This window comes from Filicampus tigris, chromosome 18 (genome assembly GCF_054856515.1).
Source record: "Filicampus tigris isolate MCC_2025a chromosome 18, RoL_Ftig_1.0, whole genome shotgun sequence".
Lineage (NCBI taxonomy): Eukaryota > Metazoa > Chordata > Actinopteri > Syngnathiformes > Syngnathidae > Filicampus > Filicampus tigris.
This window is the reverse complement of record NC_141234.1, coordinates 3,389,574-3,412,933: the sequence shown is the minus strand read 5'-3', so window position 1 is coordinate 3,412,933 and position 23,360 is coordinate 3,389,574. Positions and strand designations below refer to the sequence as shown.

The 23,360-nt window shown below is 47.2% G+C and overlaps 1 protein-coding gene across 4 annotated transcripts in view; it reads left to right on the top strand.

Annotated features, from left to right (window-relative positions):
* The window catches only part of LOC147132026 (uncharacterized), a 41,962-nt gene that overhangs the window by 5,643 nt on the left and 12,959 nt on the right, over positions 1-23,360 (top strand). For 2 of the 4 annotated variants that reach the window (XM_086014997.1, XM_086014995.1), the window contains exons 3-8: positions 7,120-7,360; positions 15,747-15,908; positions 17,059-17,269; positions 17,483-17,645; positions 17,734-17,856; positions 21,945-22,064. In XM_086014997.1, the coding sequence (XP_085871123.1) occupies positions 7,120-7,360; positions 15,747-15,908; positions 17,059-17,269; positions 17,483-17,645; positions 17,734-17,856; positions 21,945-22,064 (1,020 nt within the window). Of the gene's footprint in view, positions 1-1,731; positions 3,126-7,119; positions 7,361-15,746; positions 15,909-17,058; positions 17,270-17,482; positions 17,646-17,733; positions 17,857-19,988; positions 21,000-21,944; positions 22,065-23,360 lie in introns of those variants that run through there. The other 2 variants (XM_086014999.1, XM_086014998.1) reach the window with 2 other exon arrangements.

Sequence of the window (23,360 nt, the reverse complement as noted above, 5' to 3'; positions counted from 1 at the left end):
TTTTTTCACCCGCTTTTTATTTTTTATTTTTTTATAACTTCCTCCCCTCATCTCTACCTTCCAGCTCATCTACTCTAGGCTCCTCTTCACGCTCCGCCTAGTTGCTTCTTCTCCTTCCACCTGCTCTCCTCGCTTGCTCTCCCTTACCCGGCTCGTTTCCTTTCACAATCGGCACGCTCACTTACATCTGCGGACAAAGTTTTACATTGCATCATCGATGCATTTTTTTGATTTGCCCTTACTAGGGATGTCACTAAAATGCTTAAAATATGCATCGATGCAAAACAAATTAAAATCGGCGAATAATCGATTCGAGTCAAGACTCTCCGAGTCTTGCGTTTATCAACTTGGACATTTCAGCACTCACAAGCCCTAGATAGCAACGCCTAAAAAAATGACATAACATCCATAGGTCATTAGAATATAGTCATTTAGAGTGCCAAAAAAATGATGTTCCTCCTAATTTTAAACTTTTTTTTTTTTTTCCATTCCAGATGCATACCACAGACAAGCATGGTGGCAATTTTTGAAAAAATTGGAATCATACGGAAATCGGGAACTGAAAATCGAAAACTGAATCGAATCAGGGCTCGAGTGCATCGTTACATCCATAGTCCTTACAAAATAACCATAAAATCCCCAAATCATATATTTCCTTAAAATGACAAGTTTATCTTATCCATATCAATGTATGAAACACTTTTTTTTTTTTTTTTTTTTTATAGAACACATCATAAAGGATGATTAAACATAAAATGTAACTCCAGTGCTAACACAACCGCTGGTTCCAGTGGTAAAAAAAAAAGAGTCGACGTGGCCGAGTCGCTAGTTATGATTTATTGGCGGTAGTTTTGCCGAGAATCGTTTTGTGCTCGGCGTGTGACTTTTTAAAAGCCAAACCGTGGAATGATCTCTCCCTCTTTTTGACACCGACTTCTCCTTAGGCCCCGTTTCCGCTTTGTGCTCGGCTAAACTCTCCGCAACTGCCATTTTGTTGACATGCACGTCCCTTCCTCGAGCACGGCCGTCAACGGGTATTTGCGGTACACGTAAAAGAAAAAATTAAAAAAAAAGGAAAAGTTAAGTGGTGCTGTTGCTCCTGTTCCAAAGTGTAGCAAAGAACTTTGCTATTGTTCCACTTGTTGTTTTTCGGCCACAATTGTGTTGTGCGACGGGACAGGATTTTTTATTCCCCCCACCGACCCCCCCTCCCTCTGCCAGTCACCGGTCAGTCTCTGTCCCGCAAACTCTTTCAGCTCTAATGATATGACACGCGTCGCTCGCTCGGCTGCGCGCGGAGCTAAACTGGGATGAGACGGACTTGAAAGGACGTAATTGTACATCGGTCGGCGGCTGTTTTTCTGCTCCTTTCTAATCGAGAAAAGAACCTGAGGGACGACGACATCGTACGCCTGATGAGGCGTCTGTTGTCGGGCCAGAGTCTGGAAATTTATGTTCAAATCACCCAATTACAGGCCTGCGACCCAAACACAGAACAACCTAGACGGTGGGCCCAAATAATCTCCGAATTTCAGTCAATACTTCATTCGTCGTCTAATCAATATCATTTTCATTTTGGTAGATGCACAGTGGATTGAATGAATCCTAACAAAACAAAAAATCAAGGTTTAGAGATGAATCTCTATGTCTATGACAGACTATAGTGTAGACCAGTCAGGATTTTATATTCAATACACAGCAATGCTACATTGCAACAATTTGGGCTTTTTTTTTTTTTTTTTTTTTTTTTAATATTGGCAGTTATGACTGACCCACACGAAGTCTGCCTAGCAACAATTTTCTTCCACATTAACTTCCTGTATGGGATCGATGAACTCCCAAATTTACGAGACTCGATGGTGTTTTCCGTTTGTCTTGAACCGATGTGCCAATCAGCACGTGGCGCACGATCGAGGACATCCCCCCCCCCAGAAAATGTTGAGCGGACACTTGGTCAAAGCGCCACGTGGTGCGTGCCGCGACAAAAGAAAACGGGAAGTAAGTTTGCCCGACGGAGAAGGCGACGGGCCCGATATGCAGAGAGGAAAAGGGCGGGTCGTCTTTTTTCAATTTTTGTTGATCACACGAAAGGAAAAACTCTCATTAATGGAACCCTCCTCAAAGGCGCAGTTTATTTCAAGTCCTTTTTCCTTTTCCTGCCAGTCTCACTTTCACTTGATCACTCTTGTCAGCACCTTTTTTTTTTTTTTTTTGCCTCCCCTTTGTACTGCGGCAATCAAGATGGCTTCCGCTGTTTGCTTTGATTAAGACCGCACGCATTTGAGCAGCATACATCTTGACCGTGATTCATTTTGATCTTGGAATTAAAAGCCAAAAAAAAAAACGATTTATCGAAAGTCCCGATTTTTTTTTTTTGCGAGAAAATTCCGATGCCCAGTCCTACTTAAGGGATTCATTCTACAAGCTCCCTCGGGAAGACGTATGTTTCAAATAAAACGCGCCGCTGCTGGGAAAAGCTAAAGAACAAACTCCGTCCCACATGCTAGCAGGTGTCTTGGTCGCTCATCCGCCGGCTTCACATCCCCTGCGCTGAACGAGGGCCCTGCTCCCGGCTGCTTCCCGTCTCACAAAAGGCGCCTCTGTTTCACCCGCTTACGTTTCCTCCGCCGGTACCCCTGCCCCCTTCCTCAACACCCCAGTGGTACATTCCCTCCCGCTCCCCTGGCGCATTCCTGCCCGGGCCGCGGCCGGCAGACGGGTCCTCCTGTCCGCCGCGCTCGCTCGCACACTGGAACCACTTTCCAGGGTTCCCGCTCTTTATTTCGGTGTCTTCATTTCAAGCGGCCATTTTTGCGGGACAAATTCCTTAAATCAGGCGCGGAGAGTTTGTGTGTGTTGGGGGGGGGGGATGGGGGCAAAAAAAATGAGACCTCAGACACCAGTCTTAATGATTGCCGAAATGACCCCCCCCCCTTCGCCCTCAACGTCCCGCCAACTGCTCCGGGTCACCGTTTGGCGCTTTTCGTCCCAGAATTGTTCCAACGCGTCTTCAGAGCTGTACGTCGAACTCTGAGATTGAATGTCGGTTGATTCGATTGGACGGCCGTGTTCCGCCGAAGCTCGCAAGCGCCGGCTCGAACGTCGCCGAGGGGGCAGCCAAGGAGGTCAGTTAGCGACGCTTCTGTCCGTCGGCGCGCACGTCAGTAGCTTTTGATCCTTCCTCTCTCCCTCCCTCTTACCTCCATGTGCTCCCTCGGCCTTCATCAATGGCCCTCATTCATTCCCGCTCACCCTCAGCGTGCCTTTCTACCCCCCCCACCCCCCACACCACCCGCCCGCCCCCTCTCTCCCCCAAACACCCTCCTCTTCCTCCAACTAGGCCGATACCGTTCCACAGATGTACTGACCACTCAATGTTATGTCACGTATACGTTACAGGAATACACTGGATTGAAAAAGTCTACACACCCCTGTTCAAATGTCAGGTTTTGGGGATGCAAAAATCCTTTTTTATTCCCCCATCATTGCATCGGCTGTTCTGGTAGGCTTTCCTGACATGTTTTTGCTTGCTTTACTTTAGTTAGTTACACGGTTTGTTATTTAGTTACAGTTACTTTGTTCGGGTCATTTGCTTGCGACGTTCAGAATGAACCAATCACATTCGAAATGTCGTGTGGGAGTCGGCACACACCAGCCACTATTTTAAGTGCCCCTTGATTAACCCCAAATAAAGGTCAAACGTTCTCATAGGCTTCTTCTGACATTTGTTTTTTTTTTTGCATTACCTTTACCTGACTTAGTTTCAGTTAATTAGCTGAAATTATTTTTTTTCAATTGCATATACACGGAAGACATTTTCATATCTGACTGTGCTGACTGTCACATTTCACACTGGAAAAAAAATACTTGAGCACTTTTTACCCCCCCCCCATCCCGTTTCATGCCCTGTTCTCACCCTTTCCCAGCCGCCAGTTAACACCACTCCACCGCACCTTCCAAAAAGCCAGACTTAAAAAAAAAAAAAGTCTCCAAATAACACCGCTGCTAAAAAGTTGTGTCGCACCAAAAATTCCCCTCGCACACTTTCTAGACGCAAACATATAATGTCCTGTATCTCATCTTAAAGTGCTTACCACAAAAGTGTACGTCTCTAGCGCATGCTACATTTCAGAAATACGTACGATACATACATAGCATATATTTTTATATCAAACTGTGCTGACTTCCACATTTTCACACTGAATAAAACACCCAGTTTTGGGCTGCCCCCCCCCTCTCCTTTATGCCCCGTGCTCACCCAACTTCACCCCACCCCCCACCCCCCCTCCCTCCCTGCCTGCCTGCCGCCTATTTGAGGTATGCGGCTTACTGGGCGTGTCCTGCGGCCACCGCCCAGAGTCACTGACCCAGTCTCTGTCTAAATTCCTTCTCTACCTGGCACCCCTCGGCCTCCGAGCTCAGCGGTGCCAAACGCAGCCTCACTGCGTGACCCTCACAGGCGTGAAAAGAGAACCCCCCCCCCCCCCCCACCACCACCACCCCTAAAACGTACCATTCCCTCCCTCCATCCTTGATCTATTTTGGTGAACTGCGGTGTGTGTATGCGCCCTGCCCAGTAAAGTACAGACTTTTAAGGAAGTCAGCAATATAACATGGCTGCTTTAGTTTAATTATAAGCTTCTACTTTTGGAACACAGAGAGAGCGAGGTAGAGAGAGAGAGAGAGAGAGAGAGAGAGAGAGATGCCCGGCAGCTGAATTTTTCATCTCCTGGGCGCTCCTGTCTCGCGTTTGCTTGTCTTACAACCCCCCCCCCCCCCCCCCCCCATGTAGACGGGGAGGATGAATGACCTCATGGAAGAGATTCTCTTTCGTGCGGAAGCACCTGTCGCTCGAGAGGGATGTACAGTAGCCGGCGTCATGCAGCGTCTTGTGAATGTTGCTACGGCGACCTGCGCGTTTTTAATTGGCCTGCCGCTGATTCTAATTATGACGTTTGATCACGGCTGACAGCCAAACTAGTGAAGTAGATTTATCCCCAAAAATGTAAAAGTCGGGAAAACCTGACTGGAACAGCTGAACTTTATTTGGGGGGGGGGGGGGGTAATCAGAAGCACTTTAAATGGTTTTGACATGAGTTGGAATGTGATTGGTTCATTCTTAACATAGCCACATTCAAGGGGGTGTCAACACTTGTGCAACCTTCACCTCTTATTTTTATTCCTCGTCAATTATGTTGTACAGGTCACGTTTAGAAATATTATGTCTTGGTATTGTTTTTTTTTTTTTTTTTTTATAAAATGTCCCAAAAACCTGGCATCGTAACAGGGGTGTGTAGACTTTTTATAACCACTCTAGGTGAATTTCCTTCAAACTAGCAAAGTGAGGTTGGGCTTTTTTCGTCTTTGGAGAGACTAGCGCCCGCTTCCCGTGCCGCCCTCAAGGTCTGGTCCAGCAGACCTCACGCTGGCCGACCTGGGCCAGAACCAAACACCAAACCTTAAGACAAGAAACTCCGTTTTTAGCCTTTTTTTTGAAGACAAAAAAAAAAAAAAAAAAAGAATCAGTGTTCACAGTCAAGAATTTTCTGCTTGTGCATCCCTGGCTTGTCTTCTTTTCTGACAGAAAAATGGTTTGTTTTTTGCTCCCGACAACATTGAAATTCATATTTTTCTTAGTAATATGTAGGTATGAAAACCGAACAAGCTTTTTTTATACATTCCATTGAGATAATTGCTGGATGCAGCCGCCCAGATGATAGCTTGGGTGCGCAGCTGCTCGCAATCCTTTGCCATCAAAGCTCACCCCCCCCCCCCACTCCACCCTGCATTTTCACATGGTAACACCCCCTTAAAGCTTCTTTTCTCTCTCTCTCTCTTTTTTGGGCCGATGCGCCAAACAGAGCCGCATCTTATCTTGTAAAGTTCATACTATAAAAGGTTTAAGAGTTCTGTCGTAGGCGAGGAAAACAACCACAAGTGTGCTTTATTGTTCTGAACTTTTTTGTTATCAATTTGACGCATTAATTAGAATCTTTTATTTTCGTCTCTGGTCTTTCTATAGTTGAACATTCAAGACACTGCTTCTCTCATATTGTTCACAAAACTGTCCGAATACGCGAGCGAGCACTTCTCCTTTGCCGATTTCATCCAGCCACCTGGCAGGTGCGGCCGATGAAGAAGCTGCTCGGACAAGATGATTATTGCGCAGGCGTGCCTGATGCTGCCCGCCATAAAAGGCCGCTCCAAAATCTGCCCGGCAACGACTGCATTGAACTTTTAAATTCATTTAGTTGGGACACATGACAAACAAATAAATAAAAAAGAAATAAATCTCCCCAAAAAGTTTTGAAGTCAAACTCTAGTGGCAGCCTCACCGTCACATGACAGCGTTCACTGGGGAAAAAAAAAACCAAATAGGTTCAAAACAGACTACAAAGGAGTGATCAAATATGTGAACAGCATTTAAAAAAACAAAAAAAAAAAAAAAATGAAAGAGCAAAACAATGATGAGGTGGGAAACATAATAATGGATTGCTGTCACTTTGATCACCAAAGTAGTCCACGTCGGCTGGACCAATCAGCTAGCGAGCGGCTCGCGGGCGGGGGGAGGGGGGCAGGGGGGTGTGGTTTAAAGCGCGGACGGAGCTCCGGTTGGCCGACTTGACGCTCGCTCGCTCGCATGTCCTGCGGGGAGAAGCGATTTTAAAACCGTATAAACGTTTTTTTGCGGGGGGGAGGAAAAAAAGATGGAATATATATGATCATCTTTTGAATCTGTCGTTCAATCACTTTTATAGTCTCCCGCGTGCACTTTTCAGAAGCTTTCCACCCAGAGCGCACTGACGCACGCCAACACCTTTCTCTCGCTCCCTCCCACATTGACTCCCTCCTTCCTTCCCTCCCTCCCTCTCTCCCTCCCTCCCTCCCTCCACGCACACACTCTTACTCGGGTGGGAGAAAGTAAAGCGGGAAAGTGAGGGAAGGGTGTGAGAAAGCGCGAGCTTCCAGGTGTCTGTGCCCCGCACTTTCGACGGACTCCATGGAGCTTTAAGGGCTGCCCCTCAAAGCTTTTTTTTTTTTTTGCCCCCCCCTTGCCGTCACTTTGGTGGCTCTTTCCTTCCTTCCTTTTTTTCCTACTTTTTTTTTTTTTTTTTTTAGTCTTGTCACCTCGCAGGAGGTTCAGTCGGCTGCCTGTCGTCGGCTGGCTTTCTGGGAGTGGACACCGTCGCATCCAGCAGCAGCAGCAGCAGCAGCAGCCGCCGCCGCCGCTCCGCGCTCACTATGGATATTGCAGATTGCCCCTTCCGGAAGAAACGGAGGCCGTGGAGCCCCGAGCTGACCTCCGTGGCCCTGGTCGCCCTGGTGCTCGCGCTGTGCCAGAGCACCCCGGCGCAGGCAGGTAAGACCACCTCCATCCCGACTTCAAGTCTTTTTGAGGGTCACCTGTCCTCCGCTTTGCCGATTGTTCGCTTGAATTGGCTGGGCGGAATTCACCTCTGAGTCCGCGTGTGATGTTAATGAACTTTTTAAGAGGTCACCTGTGAGGAATTAAATGAGATTGGAAAGTGTCCGATAATGGATGCAAATCCACGAACAAGTGCAGGAAAAAAAAAAACAAAAAAAAAAAAAAACGATTTGCGCTCTGGTCGCTTGTTAAAACAAAAAAAAAACATTTTACAATAGGAATTTGGGGGGGGATTGTGCTTTTGTAAACATTTCTGAAAAAAAAAATAAAATTGAGTGTTTATTTTTGCTGTCACGTATCGCGCCACGCATCAAAGCCTGAGCACCAGGGCGCCCATTGGTGCCTCCTGGCGCCCATTGGTGCCTCCTGGCGCCCGCGCGCGCGTCGCCGCCTACGTCGCTAATCGGCGGCGTCGCGCACGTTAAACGTCAATCACGGCCGATTGCTGAATTAGTACAATGAAAAAATAAAATAAATCTAATTTAGGACAATGTGTGATATTGTGACGTAACAACCCCCCACCACCACCACCACCACCACCTCCTCCGCCACCACCACCTCCCACTTGACTTGGCCCTCCCCTTCGGTGTGTTCTTTGGCCGTGCGCGTCCGTGTGGACTTTTGCCGCTCATGAATGCCTTCTTATGGGAGTTGGTGCGGAGGAGAAAGCGCCCAGTGTCTCCCGCGTGTGTGTTTACGCGTGCGTGAAAGCGCCTCTCTATTAAGTTTGTTTGATAATGGCTGAGTGACCTACACGCCCCCCCCCCCCCCCCCCAACACCTCACAATCCAGCCCCCACTTTTTTTCTTTCACCTGTAATACATACACACGCGCATACTTTTTTTTTTCTTCCCAAAGTAACCTCTTGCTCTTTTTAACCTTCAAGCGCTCGATTTGTTTTGGGCGTTGTGTAAAAGGCGGCCAGCGCTCCGCAGAGCGCCTGACAGGACAATGAAATGACGCCAAATCCACCCATGTGATTGGAGGAGGGATGTCAGTTAGGAGGCGCGTCTCCCACAAGGAGCCATGAAAGAGGTTCTGTTCAAAGGGAGAAACGTTTGGCCCGCATGGATGTGCCTCCTCCGTACGGCTCCTTTTCAAAGCTCCTCAAAGGAAGCTCTGTGCCCGTCTTCCTGGACAAACACAACACGGCCTCCTGTGAATGGAGCGTCTGTGAGGGCCTCCTCCGCCTCCTGACTTATTTCTCCACCTCACCTTCAGTTCTCCATCCCCGGTGCTAAGTCAACTTTCCTGCTCAACCGGCAAACGGCATTTCTTGAGGCTTCCGAAGGGTCGGGCTGTGCTTTCGAAGCTCGGCCTCACGTTTCCTTGTCCTCACGTTTTGCCCCCTTGTGCAAGTTGTTTGTGTTCTGTGCAGCTTCAGACATGACATTGAGTGGATTAAATGTAACTACAATGAAAATACAACATGAGCGCAAAATGGTCCTTTGCAGTCACAAAATAATCATTCGCGGTCCCGGAATAGCGTTAACATACAAATGAAATGTGACTAGGGCGGGATAATGGAGCGCACCTTTTCATACTGTTTGTCGAGAAGGTGCGCTTCATTTGTTTCCCTAATTGTCCAGAAATACTAACGCTGTTTTTCATTTGTATTTTGTGTGTACGTGAGAACAACTTGCTGGCCACTAATTAGTGTTTCGTGGCCACAAATGAGCAATTGGCACACAATGTATCGAGGGCTGAAAAAAATATGAATTACGATTATTTTGTTAATAATTGAAGTCATGATTATTCAAACGATCATTGATTTTTTTATTTATTTATTTTTTTTTTGGGGTACAAAACAAGAAAATGTTTAAATGTAAAAAATATAAAGACAAATACATGTATTTGAAACACTAAGTAAGCTCCCTTTGGACCAAACAAAATGAGTTATTATAAAATAAAAAAAGGTGCAAATTGCCCTAATTGAATCTATTCTATGGCCACGGTGTAATTTTCCTCTCCTATGTCATGTCTGTGGCTCCCGAATATTCCACCACAAGGCAAGGCAAGTAAGGATGCGCTCATTTGCTCACAAATATATTTCTTTGGCGTCCACTCATTGGACAATATGGAAGCGCCCGCAGTGTTAGCGTCCATTGCTAACGGCCACGGGTTCGCTCATCCCTCCTGCGTTGCCAGCTGATCCGACCCCTCCCTTAACCCTTACTTCTCAAAACCGCATCATCGCTGCAGGCTTGAGGCAACACACGGAGCGTCCGCCCGCGCTTTTCGGCGGTTTTGAGCGTGGAGGATCTAGGCGTCGCTCCACGGGGGCACAGAATAGCCAGCGCCATAATGATAGGCCCGCGGTCTGTGGACGAGGCTATTCCTGCTCACTGTTATTTGGCGGCTGGGCCTGTCTCGTATGATGCCCGTGCACGTCATGTCTTTTCCTAGACATCGACACGCGCCGCGCAGTTTGGAAACAAATATTCACAGCTACCGAGCTATAGAATGGTAAGCCGTGATGTGACCATGAATGTCTTTTTTTTGTGGCTGAATACAACAATTCCGAGGTTTCCCATTAGGCGCAAAGGGAATATTTTGGGATTTGTTGAAGTCACAGTGGGGTTATGAGTTTAAACCCCGCCTCCAATGGCACATGGGTGGATAGATTATACATGGGTGGGTGTGCGGGAGGATGAATTGAAGGGTAGATGATGCGAACGTGGCTAGATGATCGGTGGATGGACGGATGGAAGAATGAATGGAAAGAGATGGGTAGAAAGATCGATCGATGGATTGATGACTATTGGGATAAATGATACATCAGTAAAGTGGATGGATGAATGGGCGATCGAGTGAAGGATGATAGACAAATGGGTGGGTTGATGATGAATGATAGATGAATATATAGAAATCTAGAGCAATGCGTAGTACCAAAACGGACCTGTGAGAGGCAGCACCGCACTCGTAGTAGTCGTGGAAGAAGAGGATATAGATGAGGCTAGGCTAAGTGTTAGCTCGGGTGGGTAAAGTACTGTTCGCCCACCAATTATGGGCCTCTCCGTTTTTTTTAATCATTTACATTATTAAGAGTCTGCGATTGGGCACGCAACTAGTCCAGGGTGTGCCTCACCTCTCGCCTCAAGACAAAGAATCATGTAATATTCAATGGTGGAGATTTTTTTTTTTTTTTTCTGTTGTTTTTTCCCCTCAACTTACACCCATGCACTTCCAACATTTTCCCGCATTCTTCCAGTCTGGTGCTCTGAAATACTCGAAGCTAGTAAAACTCCTGAAAGTAGCCCGGATAAAAAAAAAAATTGTGGAGAGCAATTGTGGTGACAGAAAGACTGACCCGCCACTGCGAGTGTGGTCGCCACTCACATTTGGACTGTGTGTCCTCCTGCAGGCCAGCTGGTTCCATCCGCTGCGGCGTCCGCATCCACCCGTCGCTTCCAAAACGGGGCTGCGGCCTCGCTGCCCCGAAAACCGCAAGAGCGCCACGCGCGCGTGCGCCGACACGCACGCGCCACTCGCACGCACTTGGCGCAGCGAAACGTGGCAGGACAGTTTGTACTCACGAGCCCTGAAACTGCCGGTTAACCTGCGCTTAAATATAGAGGGAAAAATATCGATATACATCATGATTACATTAACATATATCGCCGCTGTCCTGTGAAGATAGGTATATTGCGATAAAAAGTGAAATACAACTGAACGGTACTTTGGCACTAATTCTTTCACTTGCCACTAGAGGGATACCGTATGCCTATGCTGATACTAGCACCAGCGTTTGGAGCTTATCCCAGCTAATTTTGGGGGTCAGAGGTGGGGCGTACCCTGGACTGGTTGCCAGCCAATCGCAAGGCAGATGTAGACAAACAAGCATTCACGCCTATTAACAATTTTGAGCACTGTGAGGCAGATGTGCTCACAAGCAGGACAGGATTGTTTTGCATTTCATTCCTTGTGCATTAGCTTTAGCTTTAAATTGGTTTTGTGTTTATAGACACTTAATAGTAGTTGATAGTAAGGTTGTCCCCCTCCGATCTTGTGATCGTGTTTGATGATGTAATTTTCACCTGATTGGTATTGAGCGTAAAAGATTGGATATTAAAATGTTATGATAGGCGAGTGTTAGGCCAATACCCGCCTTATTTCAAGTATTGCGTACTCGTGAAGGATGTCAGTACCGGCCACCGATACCTAGAACAAAACAAAAAATCCTTCCTTGCCAGTAGTTGGTTCTACGCTGCGGCCGTTTGACACATTCAGAAAGGTCTTTGTTGAGAATTATCTGTCGTTGTGTTCATTGAAATCAGGTATCGGGCTGAAAGAAAGTTGGATCGAACAGCCCTAATCATAATACTGATATTTTCTTTTTGGGGCTGACTCAGCATTTACATAAGTTTCTGCTTATTTTTTTGTAAACATTCACTGTACACTCACAACTTGTGGGCCTTAATCTAGGTCGTCCCCCCAAAAAAAAAAAAAAACAAAAAAAAAAAAACACTTGTTGGACTGTATGTCCCGTTAGCAATTCCATAATTTTTAACCTGTACTTAACGGTCTCCCTCGTGTGGTCGGCGGATGGGCGGAAGCGACTGCTAAATCTGGAGCAAACGCTAACTTATACCAAAATGTCAGTTGACTTGGAAAATGGCTCGAGATAAACTATCACAGGCCCTGTGGTCCAGGCGGCAAAGGTTTGTTGTCCTGACTGCAAACCTTCGCCACTTGGACCCTGATAATTATTTCCCAAAATCGACAACGAGTAATTGACACACCCAAAAATGTTTATAAGTACTTATATTAATCATTCAAACCATAATTATAGCTCATCTTACAACAGTTGGCTGACACTTCATTGAAATGTTGACTCTCCTTACTTTCCACTAACAACCCAGGCAAAACGTAGCCCCTCCCCTTTATAGAAAGATGTTCATCTTTCAGTAAAGATATATCACTTCAGCGTACTTCCTTGACACCAATTACTACTTTCCTTCTAGCCAGGGCTTTGCCGCCATCTAGTGGCCTCTCAAATAGGTGCAGGGTTCACCGTAACCGTTTGTGAGGCAGCGACCCGCGACCCCTGTGCGCTCCAGACTTCATGTGTGTGTTGGTGTGTGTGTGTGGCGCCGGCCACACAATGCGGCGGTTGTGCGCAGGTGAGAGGTGAGAGGTCAGCGTGTCAGCTGGAGTGTGTGTCTGGTATTTGACACGGCGGTACCACTAGAGCTGGACCGGGAAAAGTACGCCGCTTGATCTGAATCCGGCCCGCCAAGAAGCTACGTTGTTAAGAAGAGTCCTCTAATAGCTGTTGTAGTAATTGGGCCTCAAATTGGTTCATTCAAAGGTATTTATTCATTTAAAAAAAAAAAAAAAAAATTCCATTAATCTCATGAAACAAGTGTTTAATTGATTTATTGCGAATAAAAAAAAAAACATAGTAAAATACTCGGATTTATGTTTGTAATTTTTTATGAAATAATGAGTCAGTTGATATTTCGAAAATAGTCACACACTTAGTCCTTAATATTTTGGGAGGTTTAGTAATATATTGTAAATAATAAAAAGAAAATCATAGTCAAATAAACTGTTATATTGACATGTATTTTATTCTATTATATAGTTGGTTATTTGCTATATTGTAAATAGCACAAGAATTTATTTCTGGAGTTATTTCATGAAATCATTGGTTTATTAATTTATTGTAAATAAAAGAAAAATTTAAAAAATAAATATATAGAGACTTCAATATTTGTATTCATTTTATTAAATGATATATTGTTACAAATCATTTGTTAGGAAATCATTTGTCAATTTATTGTAAAGAAAATAATTACTAATGTAAATATACATAGGTATGTTTCATATTTTAATTAATTGTATTGCAGAATTGGTGAACACGTTTTTATGAACTGATTATAAATAATAAAATAACATTTCTACTTGCATTTTTTTTTTTTAAATTTCTTGTCGTAAATAACCGGTTAAATAATTTAGGGTAAATAAAATGTAAAAATATTCCCAAAATAAACATGCATGTGTATGTGTACTGTTTATGTATGGACATATGTTTATGCACGTTTATATTTGTACGTCGGGCCCAGGGACCGAGATTATTCATGAACAACTCAAATGATGTTTTATCAGGTTAACACAGGCGCATTTTGTCCAAAATACTCTCACATCACTGTAACTTGCTATAACTGCAGTACAGTGAGTGTGTGTACAGTATGTGTGTGTGTGTGTGTGTTTGTGGTGGGTGTGCCTGACGCCTGCTTCCTGTCCCAATGACCGTGTGTAATTGACCCGAAGGCGACCATCTGTGAGCGCTTATGTGATGGTGACGAGGACAGAATGCAAAAAAAAAATAAATAAAAAAAAATAAGGATTTGTCAGCTTTCATCTTTGGGCCGAGTCGGGCCGGGCGTCGGCTGGCGTGTTGTTTTAGCGGGCGTGATGGCGGCGGCCCCGCTGGCAGGAAGGGCCTCGGCCTCACGTGAGCTGGAAACAGAGTGCCGCATTGTCCTGGTGCGAGCTGCAACTAGATCCTGCCATTTTGGAACGTCTAATCTTTCCTCAACGCTATTGAGCTGAGTCACAAAATCTCACAGCACAGTCAAAAAAAAAAAAAAAAATCATAATTGCCATTAAAAAAAAATTAAAATGATACAAATATTTTGTTGCCAATTCAAAAAAATGAATAAATAAATAAATAAAAATTCAACGTGTGGGATGTTGGGGTGGCTGCCGCCCCCTCAGCCCCCACCTTTTGCACACCACTGTTATTCTCAGTCATTGTAAATGTATTTCCATGCAAAAAAAAAAAAAAGTTTATATGTTAATAAGAGGCGGCACAATCCAGCTCACGGTTCTGAGGTTGGGGCTTCCTCCTTGTGAGGACAGTTTGCAACTTTGCATGTCTCACTCTGCTTGCGTGTATTTTACACTCCTCCCACATGCCAAAAACATGCATGCCAGGTTCATTGAAGACTCTAAATTGGCCTTGCGTGTGACCCAAATGAACATAAGCGGTGAAGAAAATGGATGCACGTCAAACAGAAAAAATTGCAATATAGCAGGTACTGCAATGTAGCCGTAAACTGAAATAATGATATTTCAATAATTCTGTTGTGTGAATGGCAACAAAAGTAGCCCTATCGGCTCAAAATCCTCAAAAATTTTGAGTGTGCGTGATAAATGAGCAAAAATGTATATTTGTCGTAAATGAATAAGAATTTTCTTGGGGGCAAAAAAAAAAAAAAAAAAAACGAACATGCTCGATGAGGTCTTGTGACACACTGGTAGGGAATCCCTGCTCCACTCCGATGATGTCATCACTAATTTTGCTAGGACTAATAACCCAACCAGGAACTTCCCACCGTGTCATTTTTCCGCTTCCCTTCACCGCGACACTTTTACTTTCTTCGGAAAAGTGTGTAAAATTTGAGTCTGGTGCAACATGAAAGCAGCCAGAATTTGTGACTCAGAAGCGCTGGACTGCTTGCGTTCCAGCTCCACAGCCCAGCTGACAGCTCCATGGCACGCTTTTATTCACTTTGATTAGCTTTAATTAGCTTCTTTCTTTGCCAGCGCCAATGTTTGGGTTTGCCCATCTAGCTCTGAAAGGAATCTTTGTCCCCGCGCTGGTTAAGACTTTCCGTTTTTTCCTCTGCTGGTTTGCCCTCTGGCTGTATGGTAACAATTGTTTGCACTAATCGTGTCAAATGTTCCTCGAGCCTTGTACACTAAGCAACGCCTCTGAAAACATGTGTAAAAAATTGTACCGGGATTAAAGTTTGAAAACAAAAATACAACTAAACTGTGCTCGACAAATGTACCGCATTGGATTTTTTTTTTTTTTTTCGCCCATTGAGGAGGCAGCGAAATTGAGTTAGGGCCCAAGACGCACCAAAAATTAGCCACTAATTGATGACGTCGTTTCCTCTATAGTTTAAACCTGACGTGGCTAAAACTATGACCCACTGCCCCCCCCCCCCCGCTTCCAAACTCATATTACAAAATTTCTTTTAAAAATACAATGGCATTTTACCCGTTTAAGTACCAGTTACGACTTTCCTACCAGCCACAGCAGCACCATGTGGCTAATTAGGGCATTACAGATGGATCGCAATTTGCAAAATGCTATTTGTGCTGTGAAATGGTACCTTGGTGTGTGTGTGAGCATTGTCAATTAGATGCATGTGTGTGGCGGGGGTGGTTTGCTATAATAACCTTGGCGAAAGGGTATCAACACCCACGCGTGAATTGTGACGCAACTGTCGTTTAGTCAAAACAGCCAGACATGAAAAGTGTACAAAAGTTGATCTCTTTGTCTCCCCCCCACCACCTCCCGCAGAACCCGTGGACGTGCTCAAGGCCATGCAGGTTACCACCCTCCCCGAGGGCGTCAAGAAAGTCCCAGGCTTCTGCACATCCCGCCGCTCCAGCAGCCCCGACCACGCCTACCGCATCAGCAAGAAGGCCCAGATCTCAGCCCCCACCAAGCAGCTCTTCTCAGGTCGACCCAACCACTAGCACAATCGCTCGCCGACATTTACAACCCAGATTCTAGTATTTAAACGTGGATGTTCGATTTTTATTATTTTTTTTTCATCCCTTCAGATTTCAGCCTCTATATGTGTCGACAAAAATTGGTGTATCCTGATTTTTTTTTCCAAGCCCTTGATTTGGTTCAGTTTAGTTCATTTCAACGTGACCAAAACAAAGTCCAGCCTGCCCCCGCGCAGATTTAGACCGCCCCTCGTGCCAGACTTGCACTGCTCACGAAAATAGAGTCCTGTGTCGGGCCATGTTAATCTAATCTGCTCATGGCCTTCAGAGTCGGTCGTGTTGACCCACGTCTGTCTCTTGAACCAATCAGATTTCAAATTCAGATAGCTGGCGCGCGATGACGTCAGCGTTCGATCGCTTGCCCCGAGCAAAACCGTTGTCAGCTGTCACCAAGAGGCGGCTTAAGTCCCCAGTCAAGTGCCGGCGACCAAACCAAGCGCTTTCGGCCGCACAACCCGTCGACACGCAATCTCGTGATGAAATTCCCCAGCGCGGCAAACCCGCAATCATCCTCGTCGACGCGGTCGGCTCGTGATGTTTGGAAACGCTCTGTAATTATGCGTCTGAGCGAGGAGACACAAGAGGATCTCAAGTGGAGTTTTTGTGGTTTGAAGACCGACTGTTATTATGTGTACCCCAACGCCAGCCCCCATCAGCCTTTGCCTCTGACAAATGTATTTACCCGAAAGCTCGACACGCCTCACTCTCCTGCATTTGTGCATTTGTGCTGTTCTTTATTTGGCGGGAGGGGCTGTGCAGCCATTTTTTTTTTATTTGTGTAGATTAGGGACTCAGCCTTGGTGCGAATAGCAAAAAAAAAAAAAAAAAAATGCTACTCATTGATGCCCCTCTATTCTATGTTTATAATTGTCAATATTAATAAAGCAGAAATGAAACCCAAAAAACTTCAATATAATTCCAAACTCATCTTACAGGCAAAAATTAGCCCAATTCAAGTTACTACTTTCCTATTATCCAGGCTTTGGCACCATCATGTAAGACCATTTATCATTCATAATATCTGATGATGGCAAACATGTTTGTAAAGAAAGCCGAACTTACAACTGAACAAGAGCGTTCCTCCATGTCAAGTGCAGGTCGCTTCCCGGAGAACTTCTCCATTATGGCGCTGGTGAAGGCCCACGCCGGTCTCCAGGCCTTCCTCCTCTCCGTCTACAGCGAGCAGGGCGTCCAGCAGCTGGGCATCGAGCTCGGACGCTCGCCCGTCTTCCTGTACGAGGATCAGCACGGCAAGCCGGCCCCCGAGGACTACCCGCTCTTCAAAGGCGTCAACCTGGCTGATGGCAAGTCAGTAACCAGCGCCGGTGGGGGGGAGGGGGCGGGGGAGTGCATGCAAGAGTATTAACAAGTGAGATTGTCACTCGTAAGTCTTAGTGCTCACGTTTCAATGAAGTGACTGTGATAAAAAGCAGCGTCTGCGCGGTAGCGACCGTGTCGAAAAAAGTGCCGTCGCGTCACCCATTTATCCGCCCGCGGCTGGCTTCCTCGTCCCGCCTGCAGGTGGCACCGCATCGCAATCTCTGTTTCCAAGAAGAACGTGACGCTGATGCTGGACTGCAAGAAGAAGATGAGCCGAGCTTTGCCCCGCAGCAGCAACGCCGAGGTGGACACCAACGGCATCACCGTATTCGGAGCCCGGCTGCTCGACGAGGAAGTCTTCCAGGTGAGGCGGTTGATCCACGGCAAGCGAGCTGGGGGGGGCGGTTAGTGGCTTCCATTCTGATCTTTGTCCTGGCTGTGTTTCCGCTCAGGGAGACATTCAGCAGCTGCTGATCGCCTCCAACGCTCAGGCCGCCTATGACTTCTGTGAGCACTACAGCCCCGACTGCGACTCCCCCCTGCCCAAGACGCAGGCGCAAGACCCCAACACATATGTGAGTAGCAAAAGCAGACGCACTCCTTGATTGCCGGCCCGGATGTTTCCCACCGGCGCCGACCGGAGCCCAATGAGATCACTTTCAGTATCTGCAATGAGCTCCTCTTATCTCCTCGGACTCTTCTTGGATCCAAAAGGCTTCTTCTGTTCCGGACGTGTCTCGGGTGGGTTTGCGGCTCCAGGATCAGGGTTCGTTTGAATCTTAAAAAGTCAAATCCGCATTCCTTTGAGGACAAAGTTGTCCAAATTCAGACGTACTGCATTTTCGGAGGCTTTATTGGTCTTAACCAAACCCACCAGAGACATAAATCAAAGAAGCCTTTTGGACTAAAGATGCAACATCGCCACTCGAGAAGAGGGCAGTTCAGTTGCCTCCGTTTGACGTTTGCGGGTTAGCATCATCCGAATCACTGAGAACAGACGCAGAGCTTCTCTTCCTTCATATTTGGAACGAACGTCAACGTGAGAGTCCGCGTCGAAAAAGGCCGCAGAAAGAGCAAATTCGGAGGCTTTTGATGTGTCGTCAAAGTGCTGTTCTCCACACTCGCTGCTTCCCCACCTCCACCTCCCCCAACTCGCTCCCCACCCGCGCATTGGCGTCACTTTCTTTCCTCCTCTTCATCTGTTGGGTGGACGAGCAAACGCTTTCTCAACACGAGGCGGGTGGGCCGGCCTTTGGGGGAAGGGGGGCTCGGAGCCAAGTGGGCTACTACGTTCATATTTGTCATGAAGATGGCTGAAGGCGGAGCGTCTTTGCTTACCGAGACTGGTTGTGCGCATGGCGGCCATGTCGGGGGCTTTGCTCGCACCTCCTCACACTTTTTTTTTTTTTTTTTTTTTTTTTTGCCATTTCAGATAATAACAACACACACAAAAAAAAAAAAAAAACAATTAAAGTAGACCGTGTTTTCACGATATGTCCAGTTGCGGACGAACAAATGAGTGAGGTTTTTATTTTTTGCTCGTTTACCCTGTTCCTCATCCTCCTTCTTCACCTGCCTTCTCATCCCAACAAACCCCCACCCTCCCCCTCCCCATCACGCATTCCTTCCTGTCTCTCCATCCCCTCCTCGCCCACCCCGCCCACTCAGTGCTTTGATGAGGAATAGGACCTCCACGAACAGCCCAAATATAAGGAGGAAGTAACAGGCGCGCCACCCCGCAACCGCTTCAACTCTCGGCGGTTTAACATTGCTTCTTTTTTTTTTTTGTCTTGGTTTATTTACATGTCATGTGTGTTGATGTGTCCACATGGCTGGGTTGTTGGGAAGGTCAAGGGACAACCGCGACGGTCATCCAGCAAGCTGTCTGCTTTCATCCCCGGTGTCTGTTTTCCTTGCATTCCTTCCGCCCATCAGAAATGCGATCAGAGACCAAACCGGACCACTTGGGCGGAAACAATGCTTTAGTCATTTCGATAAGTTCTGCTCTACAGGTGACCAAAGGATGGGCATGTTTAACGAAGTACTTTGCACATGTTGATAACGGTCATCAGTCTGAGCAGATTTTTTCGAACAGGAGAGTTTGTCATTCTGCGTCGTCACCATTTGACGCACCGTCAAATATCGCCGCTTATAATTGTACGCTACACGTGCGCTCGTTTGGTTCATATTGTCAATGCGCATGACTGAGGAGGCGTGATCGTATGCGTACGTATTGGATGTTTGAGTATTTGCGACGTCCCCCCCCCGCCTCCCCACCCCCCCGTCTGTAACAGCCACGCCCTCCGTGCCTACGCCCAACAATTGGCTCGGTTGTGATCAGGCCAAAAGACGCCGCTTTGTTGTTTCATGTTGAGAATGGCATTACTGGAGAGATCAGTCACTGGGGTCAATGATGGGAAATTGAATGTCTCACGTGCTCCTGATTGGTGAAAATGTCAAAGAAGGACTCCGCTGTATCCAGTAATGCCTGTGCAGTCTCAGTAAATCATCCTCGACCTTTGCCATCTTGATGTAATTGTTTCTCAACACAGCCACTCTTGTCTTTCTCTCCCCTTCTGTCCCCCCTCCCAACCCTACGCTTCTCCTTTCTGTGTTTTTGCCACCTCGCTCGCACACATTAAACATCTCAACCGATATATATATATATATATATATATATATATATATATAACTCGGACATTAGAAGAAGAACGGGAAGGCCGCACCCACCAAAGCCGCCCCCGTCAAAGCCAAGCCCACCCCGGCTAAGCCAGCCAAGGGCGGCTTCAAAATAGTCAAGCCCCCCCTTCCCAACAAAGCCCCCAAGTCTTCCACGGCCAAGCCACCCAAATCCAAGCCCACCGCCAAGCCCACCGGCAAGGCCACCGCCAAGCCCACCGCCACGGCTGTCTTCTTGTCCAAGATCAAGACCACGTCGGCCGCTAAGGTGAAGACCACGACCGCCCCGGCTAAGAGCGCCAAAGCGGTTAGTGAGAAGAAGGCCAACGGAAAAGCCGTCGTGGTGAAGACCACGAAAGCTTCGGCCGAGGTCAAAGGAAACGGAAAGGCGGTGGACGAGAAAAAGGTGGGCGGTCACGGGAAGCCCTCCGCCGAGAAGAAAGCCGGAAACGATAAAGCCGCATCCAAGGCCAATGGGAAAACGAGCGTGGAGGTGAAAGAAGTCAAGGTCAAAGTGAACGGTAAAACGGAGAACAAAGTCAGCGGCGAGGCTAAGGCCACTAGCGACAGCAAAGTCACCGCGGTCGAAAAGAAAGGTGGGAAAACGGAAAGCGCCACGAGAACAAAGACCGTCGTCAAAATCGAGAGGACGACCGTGAGTGCGGCGACATCCGCATCCAAAGTAGAAGCGACCAAAGCGCCAAAGGCCACAAAAGCGGCCAAGGCCGAGCCCACGAAGGCGTGGAAAACGTCTCAAGCCAAGTCAGAAGTCAAAGTGAAAACGGTGGTCTCCAAAGTCCCCCTCGTCAGGCCCACCGTCAGCAAATCCATGAATGCGGTGGTGGAGAAATCGTCCGTCGTGAAGAAGGTCCCGGCCACCGCGGCTCCTGTCCGGCCCACTCCCCCGAGGCCCGCCAAGTCCAAGGCGGTGCCGGACGTCAACGTCAAGTCCCTGCATAAACCTTTCCCGCCCTTTGACAAGACCGCGCTGAGTGGCACCGGAGTCCCGGCCAAGAAATTTGACACCGGTTATCAACAGGTACGACTCCGGTTTGGGTCGGATTGTCCCGCCCGCCCGCGCCATCTGGAGGTCGGCTTCTTTCACCTTCTGCTTCTGCGGTGGACAGTCTGACCTTCGGGATGCCGGGCTTTCTGTCGACATATCATATGCTCGTCACTGTGCGGCCAGCTTGTCCATATGATATGATACAAGGGTGCGCAGTGAAGCATGGCTCACTCTGCACTTTCCTTCTTACCCGCGAGCTGCGCAAACCGGGGACCTCCTGTCGGGACGGCGTCGGCACGCCAGTCAGATGAATGCGGCATGGATTGGCGATGAGACACAAGCGAGAGCCGGGACCGCACACGCACATGCCGCACAAACTCCGGCTCGCGCTGTCACGTTCTGCGTTTGCCTTTTCCCAACAAGCTCTTTCCTTCTGGCCATGTGAATGAAGCAGCCTCGCGCAAAGCTCCGGCAGTTTCGACTTCCCACGTGAAGCGGACTCGATTCATTCCTTGCGGTGAATTCATGGAGATCTGTTCTGCGAGGCTGCTTTTTTTTTTTTTTTTTTTTTAAATGGAGGGTTGTTTTCTGGTCATGAGCGCCGCTAACATCCCAAAGCATCGGTTGCGATGTTTTCTTCTCCTGGGATGAGCGTCGGCTTTCGTAGGCCAGCGCCCGCTTAGCGAACCCCGTCGAAATTGTCCTGCCGTACAGCGAAAAGAAATGTCATCTAAGTCCCGGGCGACTCCCTAAACCTCGCACGCGACGACGTTTATAGTCGGTGGCCGGCTGACATTTCTTTTCCGAGATATTTGTGAAAACATGTGAGTTGCCGCCGAGGCAACCACAATGCTGTTGTGTTCTCTTCTTATAACTCATCATCACTCACGAGCAGACTTTGAACTAACCTTCGCTCTTCCGGTCAAATCTGCTTACTTCCTCCCTGCTCCCCCATTTTCTGCCCACTCGACCAATCAGGATGTAGACACTGAATATTCCGAGGCTGGCAACACCCCCACAGAGACCGATTATTTCTATGAGGAGACGCTGCCAGAGCCCGAGGGTGAGGTGGTCACACAGGAAGAGAACCCCACGCAGGTAACCCACACTAACGACCTCGCCAACGATATAATCGTTTTATATATACATATATATATATATATATATATATATATATATATATATATATAATCGCCACTGGTGCGCTTTTCCTGCTTAGGTTATCCTTCAACAAATACACAAAAATGTTACCGCCAAAACTTCAAAATAGAAACCCCTTAAATGAAACCGTCTCAAAATCGTAAAAGCTACGGCGGGTACGATTCTCTGTCCACCAATCAATGGACTGGCTCTTTGGGAAGCTACCACACTGGGTGGGACCCCGGTAGAAGGGTGCCAAAAGCGGCCAGACATTACCCTTATTTTGCCACAAAAATATGATCATGTGTCATGCCCAACGAAAAAATGAGTGCTGTCAAGCGATTACATTTTTTAACTTTGAATAGCTTCCTTTGATCCTTGAATACGACCTAGAATATTTTTCGAACAAATATGGTATTTGAATTTGGCTGTGTGCAAATTAGTCTGGATTTCTCCAATAAGCCATCAAGCAACTTTTTAAAACTACGTAAAAATCCGTCTTTGCGACAGCGACTCTCCTCGAAGTTTGGCTGCGCAGTGAGCAGAGGTCAGCTGCCGCAGGGAGTAAATAAAACTGAGTTCATTTTTTAAATTCATCTCCATAGTTAATGCTTTAAGCAGCCCGAATTGAAATATAGCGTTTTTGTCGTTGCTAATAACAGGACAGGAACCAAAGACCAACTGTCAGTCTATTTGCCGGTCCTACTAGTGGATGAGATTCCTTGCAGTGCAATCCGCAATTCAGGAGCGCATCAGTTCATCGAAGCATAGCGTAGCGGTCTTGTAGTTGACTCTGATACTTTCCACTGTGTGACTCACACCTCACAACACGTTTTGTTGGCGCTGCCGCCGCCACACAAGACCGCTTGAGGAGAGGCCTCCTGTCCAAGGACCATGCGCCACATTTCGATTTTAACGCGGGTTGCCCTTTTTCCTTAACACCAAGACTCGGTTTGGCGGCCATCTCGGCGGGGATGACTGCAAACGTCTTGCGACAAAAGGGGAACCAGATGTGGCGCGTTGGTGTTTGACGGAAGCTCCCCGCGAACTCGAGAGCGCGCGCCGCCGCCCGTGTGTGTTTCTCGCAGTTCACTCGTTGTGTCGTCGTCCGCTCTGTTCGTCCGTTTTCGCCCAGCGAACCCGACGCGGCCGCAAATATTCACATCGGCAACCGAACGCAAAGTTCGCAGAGAGGTTGGCTTGTGCTCAAATGAGACGCCCGGTCCGGCGTAAATCCACTTTGAGGGTAAGTCA